Raw genomic sequence first — 18,362 nt, 5'->3', positions numbered from 1 at the left:
GGTTCTTTTAGTTGGCTCCAAGTCCACTCCGGCCAAAACGGACAAATTCTTCCTTACCATTGACAACTCCACAGTCCCCCTCTCCCCCCCAAGTTAAGAATCTGGGTGTCATCCTCGACAGCACCCTATCTTTGAAGCTCAAATAAACAACATTACTCGGTCTGCCTATGTAGCAGGTATATAAATATACAGGAATGCATTCCACCAATAATCCCTCACGTTTTATTTTATTGTTCCAATATTATTTATTGTCACTTTTATTTTGGTAAGTTTACTACAAAAGACCGTTTTGGGAGCTAATGCTTTTATTTTGAAGTCTTCACTTTCGGCAGTGACGTCATCTACCTGCGTTGCACCCTCTCTCACTCAGTTGTTTGATGGCAGACTGAGGTGAGGAGAGTTTGTCATGTGCTCTTTGTAGATTTCTGTTCTAAATGATGTTTACAGTGTTTATATAATCTTAAACTGTGAAACAAGGTTATAATATCATTCCATGGTGCTAATGTGTTGCTTTGTAGTTGTTTTGCAGAAGTTTGAGTGTTTTAGCAAACTTTTAGTTAAGTGTACTGTTTGGCGGCACTTGTGAGGACTCACACACAGCACCTGCAGCATGTTTAAAGACCTCATGACACCTAGAGACTACCTTTTTTTATTTAGTCTAAAATAACTTTTATTTTCGATTTGAAATACATAATTGTGATAAATATGCCCGGTTCTCTGTTATTTTCGAAATTTGTACGCAAGCCACTGAAATCCACAGGCCAGTGTCTTGACAACGTTCCAACATAAAGATGACGTATGCTCCGGAACGCTTTTAGACCTGATTGCACCTGCTGCCACCCTTGACCTTGATCATTTCTAGTCACAGTAAGTCGTACTCGCAGTTTTAGCATCTTTAAAGTTTTGTTCTTAATATTTTTGTTGAGAACATGCCTGAGCGGTGTGTTGCAGCGTATTGTTCAAACACCAGGGAGAACGGTTTTACCCTTCATCGGTTTCCGAAAGACCCTGCTTTGTGTGAACTCTGGACGCAACAAGTTTGTAGGACAAGAGCTGGTCCGAAAGGAACAGTATGGAAGCCAAGCTCGTCGTCTGTACTTTGCTCAGCGCATTTTGAAGAGGAGTGCTACGACTCGATCCCCGCTCTGAAGGAGCAGCTTGGTATTGATGTTCGTCTGAAGAAGGTTTTGCTGCCCAATTCGGTTCCGCGTATATTTCATCGAGGGACAAGCTCGAGGTTAGCCCCGGGGGCGAACGGCGACGTCAAGAGCCGGAGGTCTCATGCTCTGGAGAAAAGGCAGAGATTGGAGGTACGTACCTTCTTATTTTGGACTATATTTTAATAATGGAAGGGAAATGAAATGCAAAGGAATGAGTGTTTGGCACTGTGTAAACAGCTTGCGGTGGTTCTTCATAGTTGAAGTTGGCGCTAGCTCTGAACACTTCAGCTCAGCTGGCTACTAGTGCTAAGTGCTTTAGCTATTCAGCTAAGTTCACCTCAGAGTGTTAGCAAAAAGTCAAGTCTCAAGTGTTTGTTTTAGGTTTGCGGTAGCGTTTTTTTCCCCCTCCAACTCACGCTAAATCTTGTGATTTATTTATTTATGTTTCAGGTACTACAGGAATGCCAGTCTGAGTATGTTGCTGAAGAGGAAAGCGATGACTTTCCTGACGGGGACCCATCTACTGATGTAAGTTTTCGGAAAGCGTTCAGGTCAACTAAGTTACTGACTAAAGATTTTATTTGACTAACTACACACAGCATTACAGTATATCAAGTGCCAGTGCCCCCTCTCTCAGACCTTCACCCTCACCATCTCCAGAGGTGTTAAAAGTAAAAGTACTTTTGTGGTGTAATTACAACAGTAGCACATATAACATAACCGTTACACCATTTACTCCATTGTACCTAACTAGATAGATGGACTGTCATTACTGAAAAACACTAAAAACCTAACAAGGACCCACCACAAACTCAATTCAACCAGTGCAGAATCAGCTGATTGTAAGACAAATACACTGGTCTACTTTTTACTAGGTTACCTGTGTTGGAAGGAAACTCTATTTTTTAGTTTTTTTTTTAACTTTTACACACACACACATATGTATACACACATTTATTTATTTACTTACTTATTTATTCAGGTGAATTCAACAGAAGATCAGCACAGTGACTTTTCCGTTCAAGTGTGTCTGAGGCCACCAACAAGGACGGTGGCTATGCAGTTCAAAGGAAGGGGACGGACTAAAGGTATTTTATCATTTATGTACGTATTTTAGCCAAACAGATGTCCGGGGAAACGGGTCTTTTCAGCATTGCATCTTGTGTAGATAGATACATCACTAATGACAATCCTTTTCTATGTCAAACATCTATTTTCACATCTACACAAGAATGTTGGAAAAACTATCTGTCTTAGGAAAAGACTATTTTACAATCTACAAATTTACTAGTGCGAGCAAGCTTCACAAAAAGTTGTGTGTATTGAATGAAGATTTCCTTCAAGCTGACACTGATTTCTATATACTAAACATTGTTTTTTCCCCAGGTGTGCAGGCTACTACATCAATGGTCACTGTTGGGACTCAGACTGAGGATGACTGCTTTTGCTTTCACAACACCGACAACTCAACCTCTTGTGGCTCTGACTCAGATGACAACATGTCGACAGATGATCCCGACTACAAGCTGCCGTCCTCTGATGATTCAGCTGAAGAGAGTCCTGAACACAATACTCCACCAGTGCCGCCACCTGAGGCGCCAGCAGGTAGCGTTTTTCTTGTGTTCTGGGAATGCCTGGTGACGCTGTTGTCAACATGGTGCAGCTGTGGACTTTGTGGGAGCAGGTCACTGTCCTGGCAGTGTAAAGAAGTAGGAACACAGTTGCAGGTCACCATCCAGTGCGGGGGATGTGGGAACCAAGGACTATGGAACAGTCAACCTTTCTTCGGCAGAACAGCAGCTGGGAATGTGTTGTTGTCCGCTGCCATTCTCTTCAGTGGGGCCACTGTCACCAAGGTGCTGCGTGTCCTATCCAGATTGGGCGTTGCTGTGATGTCGGAAAGATCGTTCTTCAGACATCAGGACCAGGTGCTTTTCAAAGCTGTGAAGCGAGTTTGGGGCGAGCAGCAGTTTGCCATGCTCTGTCTGCTACAGGCAGAAGGGGAACCCATCGTGTGTGGTGGTGACGGGCGTGCCGACACCCCAGGGCATTGCGCTAAGTACGGCACCTACTCAACAATGGAGCTCCGGAAAACAGCTGTTATTGACGTACAACTTGTACAGGTACATTTCAGATGTATTATGCCTCTATGTGAGTCCTGCCCAGTATAGAAAACACACTCTTCTGTCGTAGTAAGGACAATTTTATACTAGTCAATGTTATGCTCATCAAAATCTCCTGCTTTTTATGTTTTAGAGCAATGAGGTTGGAGGGTCCTACCACATGGAGAAAGTGGGACTGCAGCGATCCCTTGAGAAAGTCCAGGGCTTTGTGGATGTCGGAACTCTCGTGACAGACAGACACATAGGCATCAACATGATGATTAGAGAGGACCATCCAGACATCACGCACCAGTTTGACATATGGCATGTAGCCAAGAGTAAGTGCAACATGTTTAAACCTGTTTAATGTAATTTTTAAGAGAGACTTGAAGCACTACCTTGACATTCCTTTTTGAAAGATATGATTTTTTGGGTTTGGACAAATTTTATGTGTGAAATCCTTGTGTGTGTGGAGGACAGGGCCTATTTCAGGCTATTACAGGCTGTTCATGTATCTAAAAAGGGTTTTAGTTATGCCCTTGGAGTCAAGACCTTCAAGCAGTACATTAGATTTCTATTTATTTATTCATCTACACATGTTTACTCAGGTGTCAAGAAGAAGCTGCAGAGCCTTGGACAAACTAGAGGTTGCCAGGACCTCAAACCCTGGGTGGGAAGTATTATAAACCATCTGTACTGGTCCGTGGTCTCGACGCCTCCTGGCAGTGGACAACTTGTGGTGGACAAATGGACATCAGTCATCGATCACATCCACAACAGGCACACCGGGTTCGAGGGACTGTTCTCTTCTTGTGCGCACGGAGTCCTGGAAGGCAGGGAACAGCGTAAACCGTGGCTGAGTTGTCGTTAGTATACTCCTAATGTTTATTTTACAGAGATTGTGATCACAGTATCATGTTGCATCATGTTGCATAATTTACATGTATTTTGTACAATGTTCTTCAGATACGAAGGTGTCTATTGAAGTGGAGAAGATCATCCGGAACAAGAGGCTGTGTGCAGATATACAACGCCTGTCCCCGTCACACCAGACATCCTACCTCGAAGCATTCCATAGCGTGATTACCCACTTTGCGCCAAAGATGTGCCACTTTTCATACAAAGGGATGGAGAGCAGGTAATCAAAGAAATATTCCGTGAAACATTCTTTTAGGACATTATTACATTCTATTACATTACACTTGCCAGACGCTTTTATCCAGAGCGACTTACAATCGAGGACAAAATCACAGCTTGCAACATTTGCAGTGCACAGGAAATGTACATGTCCTGAAGTGGTTTTGTAGGCAAGGGTCAGGGCCTTGTGCCTGGTTTGGGCAGCCACTGTTAGGCAGTGCAACCTGATAAATAGAGGGGTAACATGGGCTCTTTTGGGTTGACTTGTTTATGTTTCGCTGTTAAGAATGGTCATCTTGTTCCTGATTATTCTGTTTGTGTTCTGTTCTTAGAGGGATCCTGGCTGCTTTGCATTTCAACGAGAATGCCAACAGGGAGCAGCGGAGCAGACACGATGGCGAGATGATGTTCAACCTGCGGTATCCAAAGTATAAGAAGGGCGGCTACATTGTGAGGAAAGTCTTACAGGAGCCATCTTTTGGTAAGCATAATAGAAAGTTGATTGCAGATATGATTTGTATTTTGAGATGTACATAGTCGTGTGTCATATCTATGGTTGGATTAATTTGAACCTTGTCCCATATTCCTCTGCAACAGGCTATGCTGAAGAGCTGATGCGGATGGTGGAGGCCATGTGTCGAGGTGAGGACTACAACGGTGATGACTTTGACATCCCAGACCCGTCCCCTGTTACAGAGCCACTCAATGCATCATTCGAAAAGCCGGATAAGAGGGCAGCAGTCAATGCACATATGACCCGCTTTAGCATTACAAATAACACCTAAATGTACACATGAGAACCGGACTGAATGGAATAAACACAAACTTAATTTCATCTTTGCCGTGAGTGCTTTGATTTACTGTGTTGGGAACCTCCTGCTCCATCCTCACCTTGGTGTTCTGAAAAGTGTCATTACAGGGTGTGTAGTATGTCTGTGTTGCTACAGTTTTCCCCCTTATCCATGTGGGCTTGTATTGCATTGTCCCTGAAGTACAGCACATCTTAGACACCGTATGATCAAAAATATCAGCTACCCTTCCATGGTGAAGGTGTAAATTGATTTGCTAGGCCTATTTGTTGTAAGCTGTTGTAAGTTGTAAAAATGAAGACACATTCATGTGAAGCCAGAGGTATCATGTATTGACATTCATTTTCATGTATTTACAAACTCATGTATTTAAACTAAAAAAACAAAATTAACAAGTTAACAGCATACATGTATCATCACGGGCTGTTGGTGTCCTGGAACCCCCTGTAATCAATGGAGGGAAAAGTTCTCCGGATACACCACACCACACAGGAAGGTATGGGGACCCTGACATGTCTTCCCAGGTACTCGTAGCACCATCGCACAAACTGTCTGTATCCAGTGTACCTCTTCCACCTAAAAGTTGAAAGAAAATCAGAAGAAAAACACAGGTGTTTTAGATGTAGGCCTAGGCCTACTGTAACCTACATGACAGTTCGTTTTACGCATACATTTACGTCATTGGTGATATCAAATCATACAATTCCTACTAGTCCATACAAATGATTTTACAATAGGATTGTATACTCACTCGTTTCCCTCTACATCCCCGTATTCTTGCCGATAGTGGAAATGTGCGGTGCGCAGAACATGCAGATTCAGACAAACTGGCTCAAAGCCAGAATGTTCTGTGATGCAGCGGGTGTCTGCTCCCTCCTCCTCTCTCCTCTCGCACACTCTTGACTGTTCGCGGCAGCACACCGACTCCACTACCAGTGGCATTGGCTCACATCTCCCACAAGAACACCTAAAATATAACAGATAAAGGCAAGGGGCTTGAAACAATCTTACAATTGTCACAGAACTTTACAAAGTGTCAATGTCATGGGTTGATTCGCGTGAAAAGCCGACGTAGAACTAGCCTAATCGCGGAAGGATGGCCACTGGTCAGGAGCTAGGTTATAGCATAGGCTACTACTGGGTTATAGCATAGGCTACTGTATGAGTATGACGCAGGGCAAACTAATATAGTAGACCTAATTGGTATTTTCATCGCTCTCAAAAAAAATAACATAACTAAATAAAGATTAAGACTATGACAAGCACCGGGAAACAACAATGGCCCTTTGCGATCTGTAGGCTAGTAATGGTGACTATTTGGCTAATTCTGGGAGGTGAGGAGGCAGACTGCACACACACATGCTCGCTGGTGCAAACGCTGGTTGTGGTGGATATTACAAAGTACAATATCTTACGGAGTGTTCATTGTCAGAAAAGTGAACAAGAAGGAAGTTACCATTCCACGTGCTGTAGTCTGCCAAAATCAGGCCCGTAGCCAGCATTGTGGTGGGGGGGGATCTTTTCCCCCCGAAAGTGGACTTCATTTGGCTCCCTACTCCAATGCCCCCTAAATACACCAGCACACTTCAAATCTTTTAATTTAGACATATTTTATTCATCGTCAAGTTTGTTGTGAGTCTGTTGTTGCTGTCCTTCATTTTTTGTCTGTTGCTCCCCACTGTTAACATAAATGGACATGAATTGCTTCAATTGAGCTATCTCTATAGTCATTAAAACTTTAACAAGAATGAAGAATTTGATATAAATGTAAGTGTTACTCAAACTTCCTACATCTGTGATTGTCTGTCTCTGTTGCTCACCTCAGTTGTCTGTTGCTTTCTTCCATTGCCTGTCTGTTGCTGCCCTCCATTGTCTGTCTCTGTTGTTGTTCTGTCTGTCTGTTGTTGCTGTCCTTTATTGTCTATCTCTCCACTGTTGACATAAATAGATAAGAATTACTTCATGAAGTACACTATCGGTATGGTCATTAAAACTTAAACATGAATTAATAATGATATAAATTGAAGTGTTCCAGAAAAGAGCTTTCAAACAGCATCAAAACCATCTCTTTGTAATTGAAATTGACATAATCAAGGTTGAATGTGTAGTGCCCTACCCTCTTACTTAAAACATTCTTAGTCCATTTCTCCCTTATATTAGTGCCAGATTCATGCAAATGCAGTTCTGGGGTTCTACCTTACCACTAAGAAGGCACACAAAGTTTGATTAAAATCTGTGTCGGTTGGGCCCCAAAGTGTCTGATTTCACGTGAAATGACCCACCCCCCATGTCTCCCTCTTCTTCTTCTATGGCTTCTATTGCATCAGAACGCTCATCAGCTCCAATCGTCTTGGGTGCATTTTTGAGTATAGATCGACAGCTTCATCCAGATCCAGAGCCATGTCGTAGTGGGTATGGATGAGAGCCAAGGATGACATGCGGTCCTCTCCCATGCTGCTCCGCATGAATGTGTTGAGTCTCCGGAGAACACTGGCAGACCTCTCACATTCGCAGGAGGTCACTGGCAAGGTGCATGCAATTTTCAGGAGTTTGAAGATGTTCGGATACATCATCTCATCACACTCTTTGATAGCTGAGGCACATGAGCTTGGTCTTTGGTGTAATGCTTTGACCTGCCACTTCAACTTCCACCGTTTCAGCTCCTGGTCAATGACCTCTGGTGATGGCAAGTCATCTTGGTACAGAGCGACTGCTTCAGAGATGTCCACCGTTACATCTGAGTTGCACTGGACAGATGGAATTAGGCCCATGAGCCTTGATGCGGTCACAGAGAGGGGACTAAATCTGGACTCAAACTCTGAAATGACATGGTCTAAGAAGGGTATCGTCATGTTCCGGAGATAGTACTCCTTCACTCCTTCAGCGGGTACATTTTCCCTGTGTTTCTGCCTTCCAGCTGCTCTCGGCTGGGTTGGTTCCACGTTGACCTGAGCAGCCATCCTAACTGCTTGTTCGTAGATTTGATTGAAGTCGTCGTCGATGGTCTCGCGGAGCTCCTTGTAGACAGACTTCACCTCATCAACCATGCTAAATGCCTCGATGATGTCGAGTGAGGTGCTTTGCAGTTTCACCGTGATGCCCGCCAGGTGGGATAAAACTTGGTATACGGTGAGGAATGTGAGGATGAATCCAAAGTTTTGTAGCCCACTCAAGAGACCATAGGCCTCTGCTTTGTACTTGCCCTCCCATCCACTGGTGACATCTTCACTGTACTCCTCTGTATGGAGACCCTGTGCCATGACTTCCAGAGCCTTAATAATGAAGACAAAGGCACTGTAGAAGTGACTGTAGGCATCATGCCGTGCTGCCCATCTTGTGCGGCTGAGGTCAATCAGGGGCTTCCGCTTTCCGGTAGAATGTGCCTCCTTATCTACAACCTCCTTGAGAAGGTGTTCCCTCTTCGGGCTGCAGGTGAAGAACATGACGATGTACTTCATCTTATCAATCATGTTGCGCACAACTGGAAGAGCACAAGAGCGTGCAATGACAAGGTTCAAGCAATGCCCATTGCAGTGCATATAAACTGCCTTAGGCGCATCCTTTTTTATCAAAGCTTGAACGCCAACATTTTCGCTGCTCATATTGCTGGCGCCATCGTACCCCTGGCCTCGACAGTCAGCAATCTCTATGCTTAGATGACTCAGCACATCTTTGATCGCGCTTGCAATGTGGCGACCTGTGATCCGTGGCAAAGTACAAATCTCAAGCAACTCCTCTCTGATATTTAAGTCTTTGTCCACGAAGCGAACACACATTGGCATCAGCTCTTCATTATGGGATGTGACCTCATCAGCTAGGACTGTGTACATCTGAGCATGCCTGACCTCTTCCACGATCTTGGCCTGAATCATGTGCTTCCCTATTACATCAATCATTTCATTTTGGCTTTGAGGTGATAGATATGTGGCATTTTTTAGCTTTGGTTTCTCCAAATGCTGCTTCAGCTTTTCATCGTGATTTGAAAGCAGTTTCAATAGGGCCAAGAAATTCCCAGGATTGCCACTACAATGCTGCTGCTCAGCTGATCCTCTCAGTGCAATGCATTGACGGCCACAGTAGAGAACAGCCTCTGCAACGCACTTGAGAATGTGCCTGTTCTCTTTGATGTTGGTCTCCTTTGCACTGTCCATACGGACTGATATCCGGGTATTGGGGTTTTCATGTGACTGTCGAAACAGTTTTGCTCTTTCAAATGCCACTAAATGGTTTGCTTTCGATTGGTGGCTTCCAATTATCTTCGTTTTCTTATGCCATTTACTGAAGGGCGCATTTATCAGTGAAGTTGACTGTTTCCTCTCTGTGGCATTGAGAAAGAGAGCACAGCATATGCAGAAAGCGCCATCGAGTTTCATGCTGTAAACCAGCCACCATCCATGCTCCTCAAACCAATCATACCTGAATGCCCTGTTGCACCCACCAATAAATGTAGTTGGGAAAATGAAATGTTTCGAAGGTCTGACGTGGTTTTTCACCAAATTGTACTTTTGGCCATCAGACATCTGACACACAGCCTGTGCTATTTCCTCAATAGATTTGGTTGCATCTATGAAGAAGCCAAGGTCACTGTCAAGTACAGAGCTCGGCTGGGCTACCTCACATTCTGCTGCCTGTCTCACTCTCACATCCTCAGCCACTTCAGGAGCTGCTGCATCTCTCTGCTCTTCCACTGCACTGTTACCTGGCAAGGCTGTTTCATTGCTGCTACTACTAGCTGCTGGTAGCTCACCCTCCACATGCTGACTCACTAAATAAATACAGCAAAAGAAAGACATTTAAGTCAATTTTAGAGTATTTCAAACCAGACATAATAATAATTTTATTCTCTGAATTATTTTATTTTCTATTGTGCACATAGAATTGTGAGGGTTTGGGTAATTTCATCAAGCAGATATATTGCATTTGTCATAAAACGGTTTTAACAAAAAGCACACACAACAAACGTCTGACAACAAACATCTGCACCTGAAACACAAACATCAGGTGCAGGGAAACTACACTGATTGACTCACATACACCCTATCCATGTTTAACCCCCTTTTTTTTTTACACCTCTATACTGTATTTTATTTACTATGGCCTTAGGAGCAACAGGCATGGTGACAGTAAAATACAGCCTAGCTGGAGCAACAGGCATGGTGACAGTAAAATACAGCCTAGCTTGATCATCAGCATTGCAAAGTGAGTTACTGAATGTTATTGTCACTTACATTTCTTAAAAATCAACTAATGGGCATAAAATAATTTGGCTTTAGTGTGGGGGGAACCCCTCATAAAATCCGTTTCACTTTCAGGAAAAGGTGGAGAGGCACCAATAGAGACCGAGGTCGAAACTGCACATAATAAGTTCTGTCATAGACATCTGAAGCCGCGAGCACAAAATGGTAACACTCTGCGTCAAGACAGTAGACTCAGGAGACAGACACTAGTCTAAAACAGACGGGGGGAACTGTCAGCTATGTGGCACTTGCAGAGCACAAGCATAACAAGATGGAGGGGGGGAGACATTGAAGCACCGAAGTCACGTTAACACGCCAAGCAATACACTTTTAACAATCCCGAAAATAGTTACTGTTACGTTAGCTATGTTTCCTACAAAATTGACAGTGGTATTTTCTGTGTTCGGCGAGGGATGGGGCTAGCATATAGCCTAATGGAGCTAGGCAACCACTGACAAGTAGCCTAGGTCAGTGAGTGTTCAGATGCAGCTAGGTCTAGCAGCTAAGTAGTCACTGGCGTAACACAAGCACTTGGGGCCCCCCTGCAGGTACTTAGACTGGGGCCCCCCACCGCCACCTGCCACGGCCTCCTTACTACTAGCCTACTCAAAATAATGTTTCAAAATAAAAGTAAGTTGTTCATGTATCCACTGGCGCAGTATTATTTCATGTAGTGTCTTTCAAAATTGCGGCCGGCCGCGGCCGCTCTAGTAGAAATCTAACATGCTGTCGGCGGCCGCTTTGGGGTATAGAGGTAGGGGGCCCGTTCTCATATGAGGGGGGCCGGGGCCCCCCCGCCTCGCGGGGGCTGCGGGGGTATACTTTACGCCAGTGTAAGTAGTAAAGAAATAGAAGCCCTGCACTCAGCAGCTTACCGATTTTGGTCCTTTTCTGGAATAAGTCACCAATGTTTTGGGACAATGTTGCCGCCGACTTCTTTCGTTTACGTTCCTTGTCTTCTTTTTTACCCATTTTCGCTATTCTTCTGATTCTTCTTTGTTCCTATGTAATAGGCGATTAGGCTAGCTACCAACAGAAATGGGGGCATTACCGCCACCGACTGGATTGGTGTAAAACAGTCTGAACAAAATGTGTAAACAGAAATATTAACCATTTTTCTTACTCGTCACTTCTCTGAGTCTACTTTTCTTTTTTATTAGTCTGGATTTTGATATTGTAAATTTAGATTTGAATCATGTATATTCACCGGAGATGAACAATTCATTCATTGAATAGCCCACATATCTTGAGGGGCGTGTCTGTGTATGGGGGGAGGGGGGGGGGGGGGTCGAGTGCGGGAGGGGGATCGAACGAACCCTTCGATCCCCCCTGGCTACGGGCCTGAAAATCCATAGGCATCCGACCGTCTGCCACAGCAGCACCACCAACAGCGCCTTCTGCCTCGCCATCCGAACTTTCCGTAGAACCCTGTGGCTCCAACTCATCCAAGTATGGCTCGTATCTATAGGGCATAACGCCCCTCACATTGTCCTCCAGCATTGGGTCGGACTCTGCCACTTCGAAAAATGTGTCAGGATCCGAGGATGAATCGGAGTTGTCAGAATCCATGTTGTTGACAGGTGTCAGGATAGTCGTGAGTGACAGGTGGGATAGTGTCTTGACCAAGGAGCCGTTCCGGAGTGTACGTCATAGGTCATGTGACTGACTAATAGGAAGGTCGGTAGCAGATCGCAAAAATCGCACTTTTAAAAGGCCGTACAAACTCAATTTCTCTATCATAATGATTAAAACCAACTTCAAGTGACTATTTTGTATGTGTACTTTCAATGTGTGTATGTATATTACTTTATTTTCCACGTGTCATGAGGTCTTTAAAGGAATACTCCGGAGTAGATTCACCCTAGGTTAATTTGAACCGTGACATCCAGCCAAGTAGCGCACCCGAAGTTTTTCCAATCTTGTCGGAACATCAGCCGAGTTACGGAGTTCTCCCGAATAGCTTAGTACACGCGCTAACGGAACCTCGACCTATCTCCAAAATTACCACACTACAATCACCTGTTATGACACCAAACTTCTGCAGTAGTATAAATGTGGTCTGTACTCACAAAACGATGCATTTCGAAGTTTGTACATAGTCCAGGAGTGTATTAGTATCAACACAAGCCGAATAGCTTCTAATCTGCTAAAGCTGCGTTGACGTCACTGGGCTATTCCCAGATCAAGGAAGTGACGTCGACGCAGTTTTAGCAGATTAGAAACTATTCGGCTTGTGTTGATACTAATACACTCCTGGACTATGTACAAACTTCACGGTTCAAATTAACCTAGGGTGAATCTACTCCGGAGTATTCCTTTAATGGCGTCTTTTCCCCACCACAGACTGGTGTGTTGCAGACGTCCATCTTTATTAATGCTGCTGCATTATTGTCTTTATTTCATGCAGGTATGTTTGTTGCTCCCATGTTTTTGGTCTATTGTGTTTTGTACTATGTGTTTATTTTATTGTTTTATTGTTTTATAAGTACTAGTCTCTCAGTTGTTTGATGGCAGACTGAGACTGGTGTGTTGCAGACGTCCATCTTTATTAATGCTGCTGCATTATTGTCTTTATTTGATGCAGAGGAATAAATACGCCACAGTTTCGGTTAAAGATAACAACCGAATCTCCTTGTCCATCAAACACGTACAACACAACGCAGAGTCGTAGCAAGGGTCTGCTGAGAAGTAGGCCCAGACCGGCTACACCTACTTCCACCTCCGCAATATTAACCGTCTCCGCCCGTCACTCACACTCAACAGCACCGCCATTGCAGAACTTTCCAGCAGAGGAAACTATTGCTTTATATATATATATATATATATATATATATTTATAAGTGATAGGAAGAGTTATGTTTATATATTGTAATCAAACCAGGTTACTGTAACTGATTGCTGTAATATCTTTCATGTTATATTAAGGTTTATTTTGTTATCGTACTTGGTTTCCGACCTGTGTGTGTGTATATGCACGACTCGCCACAAGGTGCCTCCCCATTTTGTTGTTTTCATTCAATTGATGGTCAGGACTGGTACGCCTTGTCGGTGAGTGACTATAAACTAAGCTAGGTTAAATCAGGAATTAATGTTAATATGAACGAGTGTATAATTTCATTGGTTAATTAGGGTTTTGTTTTGTGTTTGCATTGCAGGTTTACAACCTAACTAAATGTCACTAAGTAACTAACGTTACCAACGGGCTAGTGTAGCTGAAACAGTTGGGCTAATCAGTGGGTGAATTTATTGTTTATGTGTGCGCAATAAAACTTCGTAAAGTGACTCGAGTTGTATCCGCCGTACTTGTCCGGATAACCCTTCCAGAGGGGAGTTTATTAAACTATAGCAGGTAGTTTAGTGAAAACCTGGACAGTTGTAAACTGCTGTCGGAGCCGTGCCGGAGAGGACACGGACCCCGAGCGGAGAATAGCCATCGTTGAGGGCCGGCGTCGGGACTGGAGACCCGGAGTCTGTGAAGGGAGCGCCCGTCAACAACGCCACTACAACGGAGAAGCCGATGCCAAGAGCTAACAGGGCCGTTAAAGGGCTGAATAACTTCCACAACCGTAAGTAAGGCTGTGTGGATAGCATAAAAACTGCGGAGCTAATAAAGTGACTTTGTACGCAACGCTGCTCCAGCTGTAGCAGCCAGCAAGAGACGTCTGGGCCGTTCGCGGACGAGTCGTTCGTTCCGAACGGATCTACCAAAACGAGTGGAACCTTTTTGCACGGATCTTTTGCTAAAGTGATTCTAGTGATTTGATTCACTTGGAAAGGACAAAATGGCGGAAGACAAGCTAGATCTAGAGAGCCTAAAGCGGAGGCGCTCAAATGCGCAACGAAACTTTACTACATGAATAAACCGCCTTGATGTTAGTGCTGGCCGTTTACGTGAAGTTGAGTTGTCAGAAGAGTTAGCAAGATTAAAGGACGATTATGATAAACTCCTCGATGCCAGTAATGAATATATCGACGCACAGGGGCAGGTAGACCCAACTGACGACGATGGTGAGTTGCGAGATGCCCTGGCGAGGAGAGACGCCAGTGAGCAAAAGTTCCGTGAAGCTGAGAACACAGTCATGGAAATGCCGTGGTCCAAGTATGCAGCACCAGATATAGGTGCTCTTGTAACGCAGTTCAAATCTGTTTTTGATCGAGCTGAGGCACTTGGAAGAGATAAAGTAGTGCCATGGACGCAGCAAGGGGTCGAAAGCAGTAAACTGGACAGAAAACTCCATGAGCTCAGAAACACTGTGTACACCTGGAGAGATTATCGGCCGCATGGAAAGGAGAAATGGGTGCTCTTTTTATCACTGAAAGAGGGCAAGGAGCAACTGATGGATGAGTGGACATGCCGGCGTGAAACATCACTACCAGCGTTGCTCAAGTTGCTAAGGTCCGTAGTCAACCTCCGAGCAGGTATGCGGCAGCCGCCACAGACAGTACTCTCCAACAGACATTACAGCCCACCCGGCAGTCACGACAGTCTGACGGTGGACTTAATGTTAGTTTTGCTCCACCTCCGACCCTCGCCAGCATGCCACAACTGTCGAACGTTCGGGCTGCTCCGCCCTTCGATCTCAGCATGGGACAAGGAAGTAGCGGGTCATATAGCGGCTCTGGTGTGCACGAAGGGTGGGGTAACAACTCTCAGTGGGCCCGACCTAAAATAAGGCTCCCACCCATAAGTTTGCCTAAGTTTTCCGGGGACAGGAGGGATTATTGGCGCTGGAAGGCGGAATGGGAGAGTATCCAGGCGCAGGCAGAACCTACAGGGTCACGGGAATGCAAGAAACTTCATTTGCTAGACAGTATAGGTGAGGCTGTGAGAAATGAGCTCAGACTGTTGCGTTGTAGAGACGCAAACGATATCTTCAGGGAATTAGAGAACCGGTATGGTGATAAAGCGCAAACGGCAGAAGAGATCGTGGTGGAGCTACAATCACGACCTGTTGTAAGGAACCACCAGTCACGGGAGACGTTAGAGTTGATCCTAGCAGTGGAGAGGGCAGCATTGGACCTCACAGACCTGGGGTGTGTAGACGCTATACAGAACCAGCTGGTGATCCGGTCTTTAGAGAGTAAACTCCCTGATATCATGAAAAGAGAGTGGCTCATGTATGTAAGAAACCCTGTTAACAGTGTCCACTCAGGAAACCATTTCGACTCTTGCTGTTCCTGGAAGACCAAAAGTCGTTACTTGTGAGGTTGGAGCAGTTGCTACCCAGCAAGCCATGGCCTGCTAACGCTCCCGAGAGACCAAGCTACCGGGAGAAGCCGAGTGACAGATGGAAAGGAAAAAAGTTGTTCACTAAGACTACAGCAAGTGCGGTCAAAAGAGACTCCCAGCAGTCGCCATGCACTGTGTGTGGTGGTGAAGAACACGGAGATAAATTGTTTCGCTATAAGACTTTCAGGAAGGCCAATCTGTCAGAGAAGAAAGCTCAGGTGAAAAAGGCAAAAGACTCCCCACCAGTTACAAGCTGTCCGCAGAGCTTGTACTAACAAGGTAACGTCGAGAGTGTGTTCCGGTGAGAGTCTGATAGAACAGAGCGGCTTGAAGGAACATCCGGTCCTCATGATGCTCGTTAGTGATGCGCGGGCTGGCCCAAAACCCGTGGGTCCCGCGGGCTAGCCCGTGGGTCGGGCGGGCCGGGTTGTTTTTTCCGTGGAAAATGCGGGTAGCGGGCGGGTCGGGTAAAAATCGCAGTTATTCCAGCTATTATAGTTATATGTATCCGTTCATATGCTTGTCTTTTGTGTAAGGATAAAATGGGGTTTTCTCCCTCTCTTCCCGCTCCGTCTCATGCACCGCACACAGGCAGCACGTCAGAAGGCAGCAGCAAGCTGCGAGCTATGCCTCCTGTCAATCATTTGTTTAGCGAAAATAATAGCCTGCCGTGCATCTCCTCATAATTATCCTACATTTGTATTTTACAACAAAGTGCAATAAACAAGTAAAACTGGATAGAATTGTATAGCCTATAGACTGTTTCCCCTCTCCCTTTCTATAAATAAAGTGGTGATTGCGTTTTCAGTAGGCTATTTCTTTATTTTTGTTTCCCTTAACTGGTATCCGTAGCCTACAGCTTTTGTTTACACCGCCAAATTCTTGAATTCAACAAACAATATGGCTGAGCTAATGAAACAGAAGATTCGAGCTGGCGATGCTAAGATAATTAAAAAAAATTATGGAAAAAGTAAAGTTTGGGAGAGATTTGGGCAGGTTGTGCTGTCCGACGATACAGTCACGGAATACGTCAGCTGCTTCAAATGCGGCGCACTGTATAAATATGACGGTCACAAGACAGGGACATCCACCCTGAATCGACATTCATGCCCGGGGCCGGCTCCTTCCAGGCAATGTCCATCGACCCAGCAGCCCTTGATGTCGTCCTTCCTGAAGGGCAAGTTGCCATTTGCAGCTAAGTCTAAACTAGTTGACGATTTTGTAGATTTCTGCTGCACTGATCTACGCCCATTTGACATAGTGTCCGGCAAGGGGTTCAGCCGTGTGGCACAGGGGCTAATAAATATCGGCGCACGATATGGGGCAGTGGACGCTGATTCGGTCATCCCTCATAGGCAGACCATCTGTGACAGAGCAAAGGATCATGCAAAAAAAGAAAAGGCACGGCTCTGCGAACAGATGAACAAAGCTCTAGAAAGTGGCATTGGCATCACTACTGATATGTGGACCGATAGCCACAATATGAGGTCTTATACCGCACTGACGTGCCATTTCGTCACTGAGGATTGGTCCCTCACAAGCAGAGTGATTTCCACACTGGAATTTGACAGCACAATTAGGAAGACTGCGACAAACATCCATGAACAGATCAGCAAGGAGCTATTGGAGGTGGGCATATCAGCTGACAAACTGTCCAAAGTAGTTTTTGTCAGCGATCAGGGCCCAAACATCAAGGCTGCGCTAAAAAACTACAGATGGATTCCATGCGCAGCCCACGTAATAAATACAGTCCTTAAACATGCCTTCAGCGAGAAAAATGAGCCCACATTCATGGGAGAAGTGACGGGCCAAATTACTCAATCCAAACATCTGGTCACTTACTTAAAAAAATCAGGCAGCACGCTCAATCTCCCATATGCTGTCATCCAGGAATGCGAGACCAGGTGGAACAGCAAAGCGGCGATGCTCTCCTCCATCGCCAAACAACACCGGGAGATACGGGAGTTACTGAAGGAAAAGGGCCAAGAGCACCGTATGGAGGGAATACAGGTGGAGGTCCTGACTACAATTTCAGAGTTTTTGTCGCTTTTCAGAGACGCTTCGGAGGACATGGAGGGTGACCGTTATCCCACCCTTAACACTGTGCTTCTCTGGCGCCACAGACTCGGAGCGCACTGTGAGCCCCGATTCCAAGACCCTGACTACATGCGACACATTCGATCTCGTGCAAGTGAGCTTCTGAACGAAAAGTTCATCATCACTTCCACACACAAGATTGCCACCTTCCTCTCTCCACGCTTCAAATCCCTAAAAGTGCTCTCTCACGAGGAAAATATTGCCGTTCAAATGGAAGCGAGGGCGTTGACAACAGCCCTCATCCCAACCCTGCAGGCCCAGTCTGAGGAAGTGATTCAAGGTAAAACTGAGGCTATAACCTCCAACCATATTTAAACATTTATGCCATAGTAGCACAAAAAAAATCATGCGCATCCTTATTCTAACTTTACAGACACAATGGAGGTGAGGAGCGCAACAGATCAGGAGGTTCTAGACCAGGGGTGGGCAAACTTTTTGACTCGCGGGCCACAATGGGTTCTAAAATTTGACAGAGGGGCCGGGCCAGGACCATTTGGATGGAGTGTTTGGGTCGGATATACTAAAGCATTACATGTAGTGTGTGCAAACCTTATAGCACAGTAAGAACACTATAAACCAATTTATTAACT

At 45.1% G+C, this 18,362-nt stretch overlaps 2 protein-coding genes across 5 annotated transcripts; one reads left to right on the top strand and one right to left on the bottom strand.

Moving 5' to 3' along the window:
* Positions 1–618: 618 nt before the first annotated feature.
* Positions 619–5,234, top strand: LOC134868256 (uncharacterized). The gene is made up of 9 exons (XM_063889249.1): positions 619–1,310; positions 1,611–1,688; positions 2,143–2,248; positions 2,547–3,283; positions 3,417–3,600; positions 3,871–4,128; positions 4,229–4,400; positions 4,732–4,880; positions 4,997–5,234. Exons 1-9 carry the CDS (start codon positions 930–932, stop codon positions 5,182–5,184), a joined length of 2,253 nt encoding a protein of 750 aa, XP_063745319.1. The 5' UTR covers positions 619–929; the 3' UTR covers positions 5,185–5,234.
* Positions 5,235–6,697: 1,463 nt separating this feature from the next.
* Positions 6,698–11,724, bottom strand: LOC134868255 (52 kDa repressor of the inhibitor of the protein kinase-like). 4 transcript variants are annotated; one of them, XR_010166267.1, is made up of 3 exons: positions 11,321–11,724; positions 7,029–7,140; positions 6,698–6,886 (listed from the first exon to the last, which is right to left on the bottom strand). XR_010166267.1 is itself a non-coding variant. In XM_063889248.1 (2 exons), exon 1 carries the CDS (start codon positions 9,999–10,001, stop codon positions 7,524–7,526), a length of 2,478 nt encoding a protein of 825 aa, XP_063745318.1. In that variant the 5' UTR covers positions 10,002–10,702; the 3' UTR covers positions 6,698–7,140; positions 7,491–7,523. The 4 variants fall into 4 exon arrangements, 1 of the variants encoding a protein (XP_063745318.1); XR_010166265.1 differs by lacking the exon at positions 11,321–11,724 and adding an exon at positions 7,491–10,702; XR_010166266.1 differs by having other exon boundaries at positions 6,698–7,140.
* Positions 11,725–18,362: the final 6,638 nt, after the last annotated feature.

The sequence above is a fragment of the Eleginops maclovinus genome, chromosome 8 (assembly GCF_036324505.1).
Source record: "Eleginops maclovinus isolate JMC-PN-2008 ecotype Puerto Natales chromosome 8, JC_Emac_rtc_rv5, whole genome shotgun sequence".
In the NCBI taxonomy this organism is placed as follows: domain Eukaryota; kingdom Metazoa; phylum Chordata; class Actinopteri; order Perciformes; family Eleginopidae; genus Eleginops; species Eleginops maclovinus.
The sequence above is the reverse complement of the archived record's forward strand: the minus strand, read 5'-3'. Positions and strand labels throughout refer to the sequence as shown.